The following is an 18,474-nucleotide window of genomic DNA, read 5'->3' on the forward strand; positions in this document are numbered from 1 at the left end:
TTCACTAATCCCTCAACATTTCTTCATTATAATTTTTCAATGTCTTAAGGATTTTTGTGATTTATTTCCTTTTTTTGTCCATGTTATAACCATTTCTCCTTTTTTATCTCTTGTGTTTCAGTTGCGATCAAGCTCAGAGCTTGGCCAGGACATCCTGAATGACTGCCTCGCAATCCAGCCCCTCCAGCCAGCCCCATCACCGCATGATGCTGCAGATAATACCATGGGACACTCCCCAGGGCCTGCTCACGGTATTTACCCAGGTATAGAAAAAGACAGATAAACAGCCTGCTGTATTATTGCTCACTTAAGATTAGGGATGATTTTGCAGAGTAGGATGTACTCTGAAATCCATTTCTATCTCTTGAGAAGGATAGAATCTGCAAAATAATATAAAAAGATAGATTTTAAACAGATTTTTACACGTTCTTTGAAGGGAGGCAGGACAAATCATATTTTATCCATGAAAAGACCTACTGCAACAAAGAGCAATATTTTTACTCTATAGGCATTTGAATTCTGCTAGCAATTCACTTCTACCATTCCTTGTAGACATCTTGAATTCATTAAGCTTCATTTAAAATCAAAGGAGTATTTCTCCTCTTCCTTATTCATGGATCACATATCAGTTTTCCAATAGATCTACATTAATAAACTTAAATGCTTCATTATAAGCTCTCATGACTATAAATATGCCAATAAACATATTTATGCTATAAATGTGATAATCCGGTTTTATTGTTTCAGTTAAGTAACTGAGATTTTCATATTAAAATACCTGTCATACTTGGCTAAATGTACAATTGTTGTTCACATTTGAGCTAAATTTGAAACATTTGATAAGTTATGAGTGATAATACATCTCAGAGCTTGAGACAATGATGGGCAGGATGTTAAAATTTTTAATGCAGTATTTTAGTAGTTGTAAAGACATCTGTTCTTAACTTTCAGGCAGAAAGCATTACATCTTCTAGCAGTTCAACTTTTAATTGAGAACCAGATGTAGGAAGTGAAAGAATTGGCTGAATGTTATGTGCAGTGCTGAAAATGACATTATATGAAGTGGCCACTTCAGTAAGTGGCTTTATTTTACGGAGAGGCTTGTAAACCTATCAATTCTATGATATGTTTTTGTCAAGGCTGTTGTGAGCTACACACTAGTTGGTGATGATGTAGGTTTATATGACAAAAATTAGGTAATTTAAAGCGGTGATTGACTGTATCCTAATTTATAAAATAGTTCATATTACTTGTATGCTGTTAACTTTTAAATGCCTTAGTCTGAGTATAGGCTGAGTGTGGCATCTTTTATTTGAAATCTGAAGGAAATTTCAGATTTTAAAGATGATTTTGGCCAGGGAGCCTTTAGCAACATGGTGTTAGTTACAGTTGCTTATTTTATGTTGTGCTTTCAGAGGGAGCTGGATAGTGAGGAATGCTGAGATTTCAAAAATTATTTACTGGCATTACCCAGTGTAATGCACAAAACTGAGAATGAAAGACTCAGCTTTTCCTTTTCCTTTCAAGTCCCTAGATAGGATGGAAGCTAGGTGGGGACAGCGTGTCAGATGAACTGAGACCAGGTTTTCAGAAATTGAGGACATTCTCACAGGAGATTTCCACTGGAATCTGTTGAGCACTCAGCTCTTTTACCAGTCTAGCTTCCAGACTATGATTAAGTTTCAAACTCCAGCTGCTGCGTCAATCCAAACCTAGGCTGACAGCAGCCTGAACAAACTGCTGCCCCATGACTTGTCAGGATCCTAAGCCGAGTAAAGCTGTTGCCTCCAGCCAGCCCTTAGCTGGCAATTGTCTGCGGTCGTGATGTCCCATAGGCAGCTTCTGAAAGTGTGACATTACTTTTTCTAATCTCATTCATGGCTTGTCTTTCAATACTTGGGGTTTACAGCACTACTAACTATGGACATTCTTTGATATAATAATTAATTTGGGGGGTTTTTTTACTTGGCACTGCATCCTATTGCGCAGCAATTTTTATAGTATTAATCAACATACTTTTATGAGCATTAATTTCTCTGTAGGTAATAAACTGCTTTCCCTTGCTTCTGTTCACAGCTATCTGTAACTTGGCAAATTTCTCGTAGTTTTATTTGCTTGTGTTGTTTCACATCAGCTAACCGAGGGTATTATGTCAGGTACAGATGAGTCCATGTAACTTCATTTTGACAACCATCCAATCCAGTTGAAATGAATTGTTTCATTAACTACTCATCAAGGCTGCTACATAATAATATACTGTGTGAATAAGTGAGATAACTCCAACAGGGAGGGAATTATTTTATTGAAATGGCAATGTGAAAATTATTCATGCCCCAAGGAGAGAAAAGCAAGACATACAAAAGCTTGTGTCCTGCCTTAGAGAAGCTACCCTTCAAACTTCTCTGAAAACAACATTTTTTCTAAATATAAAGAAAAATTTGAGACTTTTCTGAAAAATAAAGTATGTAACTTTTACTGGGAACTGTTAGAGACAACATATTAGCTGAAGTGTGTCTGTGCTACTTTTCAAGTAGAAACAGGAACAGATTTCCATTCTTCCAATGCCATTAAATCAAACTTTTCTCACTGGAAGGTTACTTTTCTTATCGTTTATGCACATTTAAAGCAAAGGTTGGTTTTCTCCTTTCCTAAGAGATCTACAGAATAAATGTTTGAAAGCAAACTATTAGAAATATGTAAGAGATGACAAAAGTAGACATTTAGATGCTAATCCATTTCCACTTACCAAAGTACAACAATGCCTATAATCATCACCGTTTCTCTGTACGGTTAGAGTACAGAATCTGCAAACACAGATATATTTAATTGAAATACAACAATAATCTTTCTGATTGTGTATCTATTACTTAAAGTTAACCCCACATAAATGTTTTTTCTTATCTTGTGGCCTTTGTTACTTTAAAAAATAAATCTGAACTGAGTATAATCTTATTAATACAGTGAGGTAACATGACAGATCCTTTGCTTAAAACTAACACAAAATTACATTTACAGGTCTAAAGCTAAGCAAGGATACATACTCTTTTAGGGCAAAGCATAGTGATATTTTGTAAAACAAACTCAAAGCCTGTTTCTACTGAAGTGCGAAATTTCTCGTAGCATCTAGGTTTTAATTTTTAAAAATACATAGGCTTTTGTGTTTATTCAGTTCATAGAATGAAGATGTGAGCAATTCATTCATAATAAGAACATATGAATGATGTTTTTTCTCCTATGAAATCATATCAGCTTACTTTCTATTGTGTAATCTAGAATCCCTAAGGCTGAAAGAATCATAAATAATGCAATACAAAAAAAATTATTTTTACTGTACTGTTTGGTTAAAACTTGACCATTTCATATTTAAGAATAAACTAGAATGTGTCATTCATTTATAGATAGTTACTGAATATCACACTCTGCTCTACTGCAGAGCAAGCAAAAGGTATTACTGAAGCTTGTCAAGTGCATGATTTTCTTTGCAAGTTGGAAATTAAAAATTGCATCAGGAAAGTTACAGAAGGTTTTGCAATTCTAGGTTTATTTTAAGTACTATCTTATGCTCCAGTACTGTGAAACTTTGACCTAACTAATTTTATGCCTGTGACTTAAGATGTGCTTTACTTAAGTAACACTTTTCCTTGTGTGTTTTTTTTTTCCCAATGAAATAGTACTGAGCTAGGTGCTCTACACATATAATAAGAAAGAATTCATTCCCAAAGGAGTTTATATCTAAGATAATGTTAGGGCAGTAGGCAGATACAACAGGCAGGTAGAGGATAGAGGACTTATACAGGAAAAATGAAATAATTTTATTAAAGCAATTATCCCAGTGAATGAGCTCCCTAACCATTAGGCACCATGGGCAGTGTGGGAGATGTCTGAGGAAAAAGCGGTCCTTTTGTTAAAGCTGACAGCCTTGGGAAATAGTTATGGCTCATTACTGGAAGAAAAAAAAAATGAATTGGAAGAACTGAGATATGAATAGCCATCACAGTGAAAAACAGAGTTGTATATGATGCATAGGGAAAGGATGCAAAAGAGGAGGTGATGTAGGGTAACCAACAATCAACAGGATCTCTGTTGTCATCTTTTTGGCTGAATTTAAGTATGGCATACATACCCAGAACTCCTGCTAAATGTGATGTATTACAAGGTAGGACCGTACACACATTACAGGGGGATGAAAAGTGTTAATATTATTATCTTACCTGTTTTAAGGAGGATAGTTTATTTCCCTTCAGACTTGTCCCTTTCTTCACTAGTTTTACTTCTGAGTTTATAATTTCCAATTTGAGACAGCTTAACGGTTCTCCAAAAATTGATATAATTGTTGGGTTCACATTGTGAAGGAGAGAACATGTACTGATGAATTGATACAAACATTGTAAGCAACAAGGCAGCTGCACCATTTAAAGTTCCTTTCTTCATGATGAGACAGAACTTCAGAAACTGCAATCCACTGAAAGAGAAGAATCTGTCTTGAAAGGTAGGGATGTGATGTAAAGATGCCATGGCAGGAACAACTTTAAATCCCAATCCAGACCCCACTTTATTGCTTCAAGGATTTAATTATTTCTTAATCTCAGAAACTACAGGAGTTTCCAGGATGTCCACCTTTCTCAACTAATAATCAGTCCAGCTGCCCATCATTGCAAGCATCCAGCAAGAAGACTACAAAATGTTTATCATGTCCAGCTCAGAGAAGAGATCAAAGAATGTTCGAAAATTAGAACCACACACTTCTTATTTATATTGTAGGCTGCTTTGGGAATATCTTGGGTAGCAAGGGGGAGACTTTTAGCAAGCACCATTTTCCCATTTTTATCAGAAGCCTATAATTACCTATAAACTAACTCTGATATTTTTTATTCTGACTCAGCTGGTAATTCTTCAATGACTTTATTAATTTTCCTCTCCTATTTTCTGAGCTGTGGAGTAGGGGAAAAGATTCTTAGTAAATGGTGTGGTGACTTAGGACAATTTTTACATGTGGAAGATCTTTACCACAAAACCACTTCATGTTCTAAGCATTTAAATTTCTAAATATTTGAGGTAAGGGATCTCAAGAGACAGACATTGATTGAACCAGTCTCCAAATAACGAGACTGGATTACAGTACAAATTGCTTTCCTAGACTTGTTTTCTTCTTCTATCCAAATATCTCAAGTGGGTGGACGTTGTAAACTCTCCAGCTTTCTAGGTGTCTCCAGTACTTGGATGCCTCCAGTATCTCTGATCTGCCTGCAGAACATCTGAAGAAAGATACAGAGACCATCAATGTGGATGGTCCATGCAACAGACCCACTTTGGAGACAGGCTTATTATCTTCATAATGTGATTTCGACTTCTGCACTACTTCTTAATGCGTGATGGCTTCTTAAGTTCCCTGCTCACAGGAGTCTTCAGATTTACAGATGAGCTGGGCAGGATCAAGGCAACACAGGCAGCATGTTTTACATTTGCTGGGTTTACCACTTATGGCTCAACACAGCATATGCCCACATATTCCTGGCTATGAAATCCTGTAGGGAATTACGGGCTCCCTAGGGGAGCTGAGAAGGGAGAATATATGGAGGTGATGCTCCCAAGTGCAAAAAGCATTTCAGGCTTTTCCTTCTGTGCACTAGTAAATTGCTTGTTCACAAGGACTGCATAAATATTGCTTATAGAAATGGAAGGTTAAATACAGTAATTAACAAAAACACTCTTGCAAATGTATGTATGTAATTTTAATTGACTGAGCTACAAAATGAAACCTTCACACTGTCTTATTCTATATGGAAAGAAGTCTTAGCCCTACTCCAAATTCATGCTGGCAGTGGTAAGAGGAGAGGTATTTTGGGGGCAGAAATAGATTGACAGAGTGCTGATTTAACAGTAATAAATCCAAGATAATAAATTATACCATTGTTGGCAATTTGCAAAGGGGAGGGTGATTCTTCTGCATTTCAAAAATATTCCATGAAATTACAAGTTTCTGGCTCCATTTTTAAAAAAAAGATTTTTTTTAGGCTTTGGATTCTATAACTTTTTTAATGCTACTTTCTGTTTTTTAAGGGAGCCTTATTCAGAATCAGCTTTTTCTGTTCCAACCACCTAATTTGTTCCTATGCATTATGAGAATGCATGTGAATTTAGCTTCTCATAGAGAAGCCTGTGCAGAGATATTCTCATGCAAAATTCTTATGTGTTGATAAATTGATTTGTGATGAGACTCCAGAAATGAAAATATTGATCCTCAGTCTCTGTGGCTGAAACTTTGTGGATGTAACCCAGTCCCAGGTTCACATTCAGGACTAACAGGTTATATCCATCTTGTAAATTGTGGTGTAGCTTAGGCTTTTTAAGGGACACAGAGGAACAGCATCAACAATTCTTTGTTTTGTTTTTTTTTTTTCCAGAATATCTGACTCTCTTAAAAATTACTTTAAGTGTGTTAGTTTATCTTGTATTGATAGAGAGAAAAGTCTTGTTGTAGGAAGCCTTTTTGGTAAGTAATACTTACACTTAATTCTGCATCTTTCTGTGTGGACCTACCTGGTGGTGATACACTGGAGTCAGTGAGCATGCTGGTTGCCATGAACACTTGTTCAGTTTCATACCATTCAAATCAGGTGTTTAATGGGATCAGGCACTGAAAAGATATTCCTTTGTGTAGATATTTCCTGCCAGCACTTTGAGCAAGCACCTCACATTAAACAGCTAAACCACTAGAAAAGCTTGCCACACACAGCTCCCAAGAAAAAATGGTCAAGTTATCTAGCAGTCTCTTAAATAGTGTCCAAAGTTTTCTGTCAGTATCTTAAGACTAGGTCTACTAGGGAAACGACATCTCACTGACAATATTTGTTGACTGCCGTAACTCTGTAGACTGCCAATGGCTGACAATGTTTCCCTTCAACTGGTATTTACAAGATTCAGGTAGTAGCTTGGACCAATGCCATCTCTACACTAGGAAGTTTTAATAGTAGCATTTCCACTGGGAAGCAGCTGCCGGCATCGTGATTTCACCTCATTGGGTGCCCACGGAGGTGCTTTTGTCAGCACAGTACCTCTATGCAGCAAGAAGCTGCACTGGCAAAAGATGTGTTGCGCTGCCTGCGGGTGTTATATGGTCTCCCACACCACCATTTGTGGTGCTGCTCTTGGAGGCTTCATTACAAGGCACTGTGGGAGCCTAGGTACGCTATTCTGTCATGCTGTGATCATTTAACATACCCTTTGTACAGGAATATGTTTTTGCAGCTAATATGTATGCTTTTTCTTCCTTAAATATCCTACCTGCCCCTCTAGTCCATGCCATAGTTAGCTCTTACTTTACACTGTGTACTGTCTCTTCATCAGAAACAGAAAAAAAGTGCAGAGAAATTGCTGGGAAACCTAGCCAAAAGGTACTACAGTAGCAGATACTGCTATGATGGTGACTATTGCAGTGGGCTTTAGGTTGCTCTGGTTCAGAGAAAGGACAGATGTTTGCCCATGCCTGGCTGCAGATAACCTTTTCCCAGGGAGAGAGTCACCAGGTCTTGGGCAGTGCTGTGGGAACCTGTGCTACCACTGCAGCCTGGACCAGCTAGAAATGTGCAAGCACAACTTAGAAAATCCTTGCCTGAAATCCTTATCATGGTTGTGGCAGAGAATGGCTATGACAGGGAAGAACAACTCTTGCTACCTTATGCTGGAAACCCGGTCATAGTTCAGCCTTTTTACTCCTAATCAACCACAGCCTTGAAGAAATTTGTTTTAAACTCAAAGATCACAGTACAGGGAAAAAGGTCATTGTATTTTCTTGCACATTTTATTGTTTTTCTCATGGAAAAATGCAAGTTACCCTATTTTTGCAAGGAATAACTTAAATAGTCTCTGTTTTTATTCAGATAATCAGGGTTTTCCTTTGCAATGTACTCATTTGTTAAATATTCTCTCTGGTCATTCTGCCAGAATGTGCATTTAGTTGTTTTTCAGTATTTTCTTCCACACTGCTTGTAAGCATAAAATAATAAATTCAAAAGGTCATTCCTTTTTTTCCCCTCTGCATTTTTCTTGATGCTACTCTGAGAGACAGGTGTGGAGAGAGTGATTTTTGGCGTGCATGAGCAAAGTGAAAAAACAACCAAAGCTACCTTCCCCTGTCTTAGGGGGGGGTTCTTCCTCAGCCCTTTCTTAGTGAGTTACTCTGCTGGCTTAAGTGATGTCTCATCGCCCGGTGGGATCTGCATCCTCTGTACCTGTCTTAAGGTATCTCTTAAGACATCTTCTACTGTCAGATATCTATTGTCACCTGGGTTATGATTAGGAGGCTCTGGTCCATATAAGAATTAGCAAACAGTAGAGGCTAGTACCGAGGGCAGCCGTAGGCTTTTTTGTTGGTCCTCCTGGCCATGTGGTAGGGCAGTCTCCACTCTTCCAGCTTTGCCCACCTGTGTGGCTCATGCCAACTTTCCCTAAGCTTTTACATTACCTCTGCAGCATCTATATTAGATGTTTTTATTAACGAAGTGGTTTCCTATCTGTCATCTTGCACTGTCTGTCATCTCTACCAGCTGAAAGATGTCCAGGACTGCTCTTTAATGAGGCTACAGCATAATTAAACTCCTGAGCCTTTCTTTAACTCTGCCTTAATCTGGTGAATATCTAGTGTGTCACAAAGGCTGGCTTGTGAGGATGAATAGAGGCTTTCCAGAAATAGGCTGAGGACTCGGGAGATGAGGTGGACTTTTCACCCTTTTGATCTTGGGTAGCAACATTCAAAATTGTGACCTGTGAAATCATTTTCTTGAAGACGGATCTATGGTGGGGTTACTCCTAAAGAAGTGTTTTTTCTGCTAGGACTGCAGCATCCATGCAGGTATTCTAGCCTAGAAAGATCTTTTACCAGTGACAATATGTCCTTTGGGGGACTGGTTTAAATTCTAGGATTTTATCAATAAATTTGAATCATTAACTCCAACATATTCACTAACGTAATGTAAATTTTATAGGTAGAATTTTATTCTGTAAACTAGGCCTAAATAATACTTTTTTATAAAAAGACTGGAAGATATGACAACCAAACAGTGAGAGATCATTTTCATGTTGTAGACAGCCTATCTAATTTGTTCTCAGGGTTCATAAAATATTTAAGAGCCTGTATTTGGCTGCCATTCAACATCGACATAAGCTACCTAACACAGATGTCACTAAAAATAATTGAATAACTGGATTTTCAGAGGGATTTGGTAATCAGTGTCTTACCTTCTGACTGCCTGATTTAAAGAACTTCTGAAAATGAGGTTACAGGATTTGGGATCAACTAATTAGGACATTTGGAGGGAGTCCTGTATTGCTTTTTGTTTAATCATCCAGAACCTTTCCTTATTTGGAGCGTATACAAGAGCAACCTCACAGAAAATTATGAAACTGTTCATGCTAGTTTAAAATTTTTGTATGCATTACTGGGGAGTCTGGGGGCAATAATAGCAATATTTGAGTTTGGGTTGACCTCTTCAAGAAATTTGGGATTTTTACAGCTGAGGGGAAAATGTAGAAAGTATTTTACTATTTACGAAACTGTGCTTTCTCTTCACTAGCTCTAAAAATATATATCTTAGGAAGTATTTGACACTTCTACAACAGGAAGCTATAGAAGATTTGCAGCCTTACTCAGACAAAATTCCCAAGACAAGGAGCACAGCTATGTCATGCCTGGTTTTATGAAAGTGTCATTTGGGAGCAGCAAAGATTATTTAGTTATTTTTTATGTGGGGTTTTTTCCTTCCATTTGGACAGAAAACAACACTTGAGAAAAACCAGTTAGTTGCTAAGAATCGGCACTACAGCTTTAGGGGAGGTGCTACCCATTAGTATTTGGTTAGTTATCAATGCTATCGCCTGCCTGATGAGGGTTATTTCTCTCCTTTTGCTTTCAGTGACCGTGTTCCCCAGCACACAGACAAGTCGAAGTGGAAGAGCAGCTGGGGCAGTGTCCTTGTCCCACCCCAGCAGCCACTCCTCCCCCGGACGTAATGTACAGGGTAGTCCTCTCCATCCTCCCCCCAAGTTACCTCTTCTCTCAGCTGTGGACTCAGAGAGGTAAGACCAGCCCCTGCTTTTCCCACACTGAGCCTGGGGCAGGACTGCCTTCAGAGCTGCCAGGATGGGTAGAAACTGAATTGTCAGTGTGCAGAAAGTCACTGGTGGCAGCCCCTGGGTAACAATTGCTCTGGGTATGGGTTTACTAGGGGAAGGAGAGGTGAAAGGGACTCTGTTATCCCAGCCTGGGCAGGGAGGCTTTCCATCCATCTCCATTTCAGGGACTTCCTCCAATCCCCTCTTGATCTCCACCAATGGCCCGAGCAACAAAGTCATATTGGCTGGGACACTAAGCTTCAGAAGACCCCAGCCATACCTTACAGAATGGGGGCCCTGAGATTCATGTTTCGGTTTACTTGTGGTAGGAGAGTCATATTATGTCAATATTCTCTCAATACTAAGTATTTCTGCAGGAACTTGGCATTTTTTTTTCTTGGCATTTTATTAAGACCAGTAGATAATGAAAGAATTTTTAATTCACTGGTTTGAGAGCTTGATTTATAGTCAGGATTTATTTTATGCTGGCTAGGTACAAACCCTTGACCTTTGCTGTGTCTATGATTTTAGATATTTCAGTGATGTGAGAGCAGATTGCTTGGAAGTGGTTTAATTTTCATGTTTAAACATTCCCTAAATCATTTTCAGCAATCTCTCCAATTATTTATATAGTGTATGGTATTATAGATTTCCACTTTTAGTTCATTGAACCAGAAGTCTACCCAATTGCAAGACTGAAGAGGCCTAAGCAAATAGGTTTTCAGTGGAAAAGTCAGGAAGATACACCATCACACAAAATACTGAATTCTTACTATATGTATATGGATACTTAAACATTATTTTGTTAATCTCCCTATTTTTCAGTGCTCTAAATGATAAATTGCTGTATTTCATTAATGTATTTCAAAGTGTTTAATTTCGTTGAGTGACAGAAATGCCAGTAATTTGGAGAGCACAAAGTGTCCAATTATAAACCTGAAAAGAAGATTCACTAGATTTCAATTACTGATAAATGAGCATGATTTCTTTGGAGGAAGGCAGTACTCACTCTGCGTTGTATCAGGAAGATGGAAGAACATGATGGCTCAGGGAATTTACAACAGGTGAAAGTACTTTTTGATTTTAGACTGCATGTGTGAATTCAGCCAGTTCTGGAGCCACTGGAAGTTGTTGACCTTTTTGTACACCACTCTGAGATGAAACTTGCCGTTTCATGATCATTGGAGCTCATCTAGTGGTTCAGTCCCTCCTCCCCACTCCTGGCCACACAGTCCTGACCTTTTTCCCTTGCCCTGGCTCTGGCCCTCTGTGCAAACTCGGGGGCTGCCCATGCTCTCTTGCCTGACTCAGAGGCTTTTTCTTCCCAATGTAGTCTTCTCTCCAGTGCGTGAACTGTCCAACATCCGTATCCAACAATTGCCAGAGCACAAGGTGACAGGCATGGACAGATCAATAGTTATTACAGGTACAAATTTCATGATGAAAGACAGTGATCTTCTCATTAGCCCATTTCTGATGCAGTTACTGGTGTAGGACTATAGCAGATGCATTTAGAGTATGACTTAACTCATTAAGTCCTTGAATGTGTTACAGACCTCAGGATACTACAGTACTCTACAGAATAACAATAATAAAAAGCTAGTGTGATGCACTCATTTATCATATGTTAACTGTATACACTCTCTCTAAAAAGGCTTTAAGTGCTAATTTCCATATGTGGAGCTACTTTGGAGTAAAAAAAAAGGTGCCAGTATCTTCATTTACGTAGTGTAACAAATGGCAATTTAAATTCAGAAAAGAAAAAAAGTATTACAGCAGTGTTGGTTTGATTACAGAACATATAGTACAAATTAAGGGAAATGTTTAAAAGAAAAACTAATGCATCTTGAAAAGAATCTGCATCTTGAATCTAATACAGTCCACTTGCCTAGGGGCCCTGCAAGTAGGCTGTCATTTACACCAGTTCATGGGTGTGATGATAGCTGTGAAAATGTGAACTGAACAAACCAACACTCCAGTATACAAAGTGCCAGAGATAGTATCTTTGAAAGATGTGAATCACCCTGTTTATCCCAATCTCATCATTGAGAGGACTGCAGGATTGCGGGGTGCAAGCAGGGAATTTGTTCCCCCCATGCTGTGCAGTTCCTGACGCACTGTGCGTGCCTGGGGTCATTCCAGAGCTAGGACTGGTTGATCAGCGCTTGCCCCTGTGATGGCCTGCATTTGTTGGACTGAAGCCGATCCAAGCTGGTCTGGCTGCTTTGGTGACTCTGGGAGACAGTCGTGTGCCCCTTTGGACAGCAGACTGAGGTTTGTGAGTGACAGAAGCAGAAGTAAATAAGCACTTTCCCTACATCTCCAGGTACCATGGGGCAGAGAAATAATTGGAGGGCTTCTTTTGTGTGTTTCTCCACCTAGGTGATGGGAGGGAGAGTGTGGACTTGATTAAGCCTTATTGATATAAGAAACTGAACCAAAGGGACATATCTTACACTGCTTTCATTCTGTGTACACAACTCGATGTACACAGAGTGCAAGTTAGATACAGAGTTTGGATCCAAGAAGCAACTTCATTTGTCAAAGGAGAGATTATGCATAATAAAAATGCAGATTTACATTTTGTTTGTTCCAGCTCTTTGATACTATCTTTCAGTGCTCCCCTAATATGAAATACTGCAACTGTTCAAAGAAGGTACAAAATGGTAATGGTACTCAAGGGCATACGTATAAAAGGGAATAGGTACTTGGCTTCCTTATCACTTATTTTTGTAATAAAAGAGAACATGGGCATTCAAGGAAACTGAGAAAACAATCCAATTAAAACCTGGATAAAAAATTTTGGGTTTATATGGCGTAGTTAACATGTGCAGCTCAGTGCCCCAAAATGGATGGTGCCAAATGCTTGAAACTATTTTTTTTGTTTGTTTGTTTTATTATTTATTGAATTACCCAACATATACATTTTGCTTTTTAAGGCTTGCTTTTGTGCAAGAAGTAGCCTGTTAACTGATGTGAGACGAGAACAGAATTTTTCATTTGGACTTGGTGTTCCAGATGATTTTTCACCTTCCTGTGAGCCAGAGCTAGTGGTGTGTCCCTGAAGCATGACGTGTCCTGGCTTGACAGGAATTTCTAGAGATTGTGTAAACCTGGAAAGAAGGACTCAGGGCTGAACTCTTCAGTTTAGCATTACTGTAATGCTATAATAATTTCTGCAACAGTACTTCTTTTTGCTTATTTGAGTGTGTGGCTATATTCCTTTTATGCTTTTGCTGTAAAATAGTAAGTAGCTCCAAGCCAGACTTCCAGAAGCAAAAGCCTCTGAGTAGTTCTAACCAAGGAGTCGAGACATCCAATCTTAACATATTACAAAGCCTTTTGTATGTGGCATACAAGGGGCTGCCTTGAAGAAAGTCTTTAGTTAAAGACCTTAACAGTGTGGATTTGAAATCAGTACAGTAATTTCTTTCCAGGTGTGAGACACTTCAGAGGATTGTCTGCTAAGACATTATCACTTTTTTTGTTAGTGAGCAAATGACACATATAAGTGACAGACACTAAAGAGTGGAGGTGGCAGCACGTCTAACCCTGGACCTGAGCCATAGAATCATAGAATCATTTAGGTTGGAAAGGACCTTTAAGATCATTGAGTCCAACCGTTAACCTAGCACTGCCAAGTCCACCACTAAACCATGTCCCTAAGTGCCACATCTACATGTCTTTTAAATACCTCCAGGGATGGTGACTCAGCCCCTTCCCTGGGCAGCCTGTTCCAATGCTTCACAACCCTTTTGGTGAAGAAATTTTTCCTAATATCCAGTCTAAACCTCCCCTGGTGCAACTTGAGGCCATTTCCTCGTGTCCTATCCCTTCTTACTTGGGAGAAGAGACCAACACCCGTCTTGCTACAACCTCCTTTCAGAGCTGACCTAGCAAAGCTTGGAATTTTTCTCCAGCCTGTTTCCACACTTCTTTTTTTCCAAAGGCACTCTTTTCCTTTTCTTTGCATTTACAAGAAACTCAGTTCTCTAATACAGCACAGCCACAGAAAATGCTGAGATTTTAAACTTATGTATCTCTATGTCCAGGGAATCTGTATATTGAGGTGGCTGCTCACAGCTTCCTTCCTTAAATTCCACTCTAAATTCCACTTAAATTCTTCTTTCTTCTTCTCACCAAAGAGCATGTGGTGCTGGTCAGAGGAGCTGTTCTTTCTTCCTGCCATCCCTTCCTTGGGCTAGATGGACCACTGGTTTGATCTAGCAATAGCAATTCCTGTGTTCCTGAAGCTTGAGCATGAAAAGGATTTTTAGACACTTATTAATGACTGAAAAGAAGGATATAAAATTAAAGTCTACTGGCACATGCAATCTACTCCCCTGAGACACCATGGGGATAGAAACCTGCTGTGGCATCATTGCTGTGCAGGGTGTGAGGCAGAGCTTGATGAGTGGAAATTCGGTGGCTAAACAAAACTATGGACAAAAATTCTGTTTTGTGTTGGCCAAAATATTTCTGTTATGGGAGAAGATTGCCTTCCTTTAAAAAAAAAAATCATTTGCAACAGAAAAATCATTGGAGAGAAACATGTTGTATCATAGGTAGGTAAAAAATTTAGAGTTTTGTTATTTTGGTCAAATGAATGCATTCATGACTTTTGGGGAAAATATTTGATTTTTCAAAATTGTGCTTGGCAAAAGCTATGCTTTCCTTACAAGTGTTCTTAAACCATGTTTATTTGATTGTCATTGATAGCTAGGTGGACTAACTTACAGTGCAATATGTTGGGTTACAGAATACTGTATTACAACAGAATGTTTCCCCCACTGACAGTGAACTGAGGAGCTGCAAAGTCACTAGCACACAGCATAAAGTGTGGAGCCAAACCAAAATGTGAGACCACAGCAGAATGACAGGGATGTTTAAAGCAGAGAATGGAGAGATCACCCCAGTTTTTCTGGATTTGCCTTGAAATACAAAGGCAATCAAGAGGGAGAGAGCATAGATTGTTCCTCACTTAACATTGTCAGAAAGTGCAGCACTGTAGGACACTGTTGGAGACAGCAACCTGCTACAGGGAGCTTTTGGGTTTGTCCTCTGTCCAGCCAAAACTTCAACTGTAATAAGATGAAAGCCTGATCTCCTGGCTGTGTCAACTGCTTGACATCTGGATATGTTCCCAAACTGTTGCAGCCCAATAAAAAGGATTAGAACTCAGCCAGTTAACAGAGCAGCAATCCAATAAATTGTGTTTACAAACTGTTCAAAGGAAACAATGACCTCTGAAGAAAAAAAAAGACCACAGTGCTCAGCTTTAATGTTCCATTTCCATTTTGGAAGCATATTGAAAGCAACAATAAGGACTGATGTTGTCTAAATGATGGCACATGCTTTACTTTTCAGTGCAAAGTTGAGAAAAAGCAGAGAATGAAGATATAGCTACATCCAATGTAGTTACATAGTTCCTGTCTCAAATAATTCAAATGCTAGTAGCATTTTGTGCCATAGCATAGCATGGATTAATAGTAGGTAAACTATGTCTTCTCCTCTTTCCTCATTTATATGCAGATGCAGTTTCCTTTCTTTTCAATATATTTTTAACAAATATTTATTTGCAATGAAAATGTTTTCTTTGCTGTTCCCAAGCAAAGAAAATATTCCCTTCATTTGCTATTACTACTACTATAGTACAATATGCTGTTATCATTATTTTTGCCATGCTCCTAGTCCCCTGCAGAATTTATTTGAAACTGTAGAATAATTGGAATTAACCTTTTTCCCAGCAAACTACTAGTTGGGAAAAGTGAAACACAGAATTTGATGTAATATGAAATAATGATCTTTTGCTAGATTTAGCAAAAATCGACTTTTTCCCTACAATTCTGAAACAGTACAAACAGCAAAAGCAGAAATATACTGACCCCCTAGGGGTATGAAATTGACAGAGCTGTTGTCCTGCAGCACAAATGGTTATTTGGTATTTGGGTTCTTAACATGTTTTTTCTGTTAAAAAGAAAAATCTGTTGTATCAGACATTTTTGGTGTAGTCTGGCTTATTTACCAAAAGGCAGTAGAAAGTCTTAAGTCCTGTTTCCTAGAATAGATTAGCAGCTTTCAAAGATTTGACAAAGTTGATTCTCTTTGACTACAAAAAAGGGTTAGAGTAAGTTTACCTTCACACTTTTTTTTTTTTAAATAAGTTTGCCCTTACTTTTTTCTCTGCCGAGTCAAGGTAATCTTTATACCCACATTTGAAATGTGCTTTCTGATATCCTATGAATATGGCCACACAGGAAGGAGAATTTGAGAGAGAGGAAAGATAGAAGCATGAGGGGGAATTCATGGTACCATTAGTGCTAAAAACAATAGTTCAGAAATTATATCTCAGATGCAAAATCAATGTGATTGGCTGCCAAATCATAGGGGTTTTTTAATGACTGTACAAAATTTTTGTCTGCATTTTGAAACTTGAACTCTTGGTGTTACTTCATCTTTCCACCATATGTATGTACATGTACATGTGTGTGCATATATAGCAATCAGATTAGCCACTTCTTCCGGATTTCCTCACAACGAAGATATGTAACTGCAGCTTTTCTTTGCTGTAGTGGTTCTCACTTCTATCTTGCAATCAATCATTCCCCAGTTCTGCCCCCAAAATGCCAGTCTCCCATCCTTCCCATCCTTCCTGCACTCCTCACTTATGCAGGTTTCAAGCATTGAGAGAAGAGGACAGAAGAGCAGAAAAATTTGACATGCTGCCTTGTGTTCTTTCTGTTACCCTCTTCCTAATCTTCTGAAAAAAAAGGCAAGGAAAACTCAGCCTCTTGTTGCAGCTTGGAGTTGCTATTCTCCTTCAGAAGGTGACTAAGTGAAGCAGACAGTAAGTCAAAGGGGTTTCCTTTTAAGATGGGGCTGAAATCCATGAAAGACCTAGAATTTTCTTGTCATCAGCATGCTTGCTCCAGTCTTGGACCAAATTTGCTGCTCTCCCTTCTCCCCTTAGGAAGGGGAGCTGGCTACTTAGCTACGGAGAGCTCTGTGAAGTGGATGCAGGTGACAACTCTTGGAGACATCAAGCAGTGAAGGTGGGAGAAGCCCACTGAGAGATTCCTGTATAAGCACAATGTCCAATATTGCTGGGCCAGTCATATACTTCCATGAGCTTCCTGAGGCTGGGAGTGTGAAATCAAATGAAAGACTCCCAGCCCAAAAGAACAGCAGCCAAGATAATTCCGAGGTGATGAGTCTTTCAGATTCCTGTGGAAAAAGGGGAGCACCATCAAAAAGCTGTAGGTCCAAAGAGCTTTGAATGGTAATTCTCTTCTTGCTTTCCTTGTTTCCAATCATCTTGAACAGTAACAACTTGATATCACAGTTATAATACCTGTCTTGACTGTCCTGGATTGCAAGGGCAGTTCTGCTTGGTGGGAAGTTTAACTAAAAAGGGTTTCTCTACCACCCAGTTCTCAGTATATTCTCCACCTACAAAAATAACCCCTTCAGCCCTTTGATGCCCAGACAATCCAGCACAGCTAGTTCTTTAATTGAGGAGTCTCAAAGCACTTGAGATTCTAGGTGAAGAAACACCTTGTATGTATCCTTGCTACAGAGACACAAAAGGTTGTTTCCCCACCACACCAAAGACTCATTTACAGGTGGCCAACCATGCTAAAATAAACTAGTTATAAATACTATATAAATAAACTATTTATACTATATAAATATACTATTACTATTAGCTTTCCTCTTCCCTTCCTTTTCAACACATTGCTTAGATTGTGCATTTACATTTGGGCCAGCTCCAGTCAACAAATGCTAGAGTAAAATCTTTTTTCCATGTAGCCATGACCAGTAGTGGTCATCAACAAAATCCCTATATATGTGCCTTTTTAACTAATCTCATCAAAACAGGTAAGCTTTGGTAACTTCATCATCTATCTTGCATACTACCAAATCTAGTCATTGCCCAGCAGGACACTTTTTCCTAGCTACTAGTGGAAAGGGAGAGGCTACTTGATGGCTCCAGAAACATTCCTGCTCTGATTTTGCGTCCAGCAGGCATAGGGAAGGGCACCTTTCTGCAAATCTGGCTGGTTTCTGATTGCATCGGCTCCAGGGCTTGGCCACAATTCTTGATGGCAGTTTCCGAGTTGTTACAAGCTGGTCCTGATTGTTTCAGGAAAAAAATTACATTTGCAGTTCCCCCAGTAACACACTATGATTTGTTTAGGAACAAATCTGCACTGAGACAAGTCCAAGTTTCTCTTTTGTTAGGCAGAAGAGAAGTAAAAGTAGATAACTATAGTCACCCATATGAGTAAGCCAAGAATTCATGAAGTGATTCATAAATCATTATAAAGACCACTAAAGTCTACTAAAAAGGAGTCCTGTCTGGCT

General features: G+C 38.9%; 1 protein-coding gene across 1 annotated transcript in view; it reads left to right on the top strand.

The window, feature by feature from the left end:
• GLIS3 (GLIS family zinc finger 3) overlaps positions 1 to 18,474 on the top strand; it is a 174,227-nt gene that overhangs the window by 144,949 nt on the left and 10,804 nt on the right. Inside the window, exons 6-7 of the mRNA XM_050912959.1 lie at positions 122 to 263; positions 9,912 to 10,074. Coding sequence (XP_050768916.1) covers positions 122 to 263; positions 9,912 to 10,074 — 305 coding nt within the window. The remainder of the gene's footprint in view (positions 1 to 121; positions 264 to 9,911; positions 10,075 to 18,474) is intronic.

The sequence above is a fragment of the Gymnogyps californianus genome, chromosome Z, assembly GCF_018139145.2.
Source record: "Gymnogyps californianus isolate 813 chromosome Z, ASM1813914v2, whole genome shotgun sequence".
NCBI classification, from domain to species: Eukaryota; Metazoa; Chordata; class Aves; order Accipitriformes; family Cathartidae; genus Gymnogyps; species Gymnogyps californianus.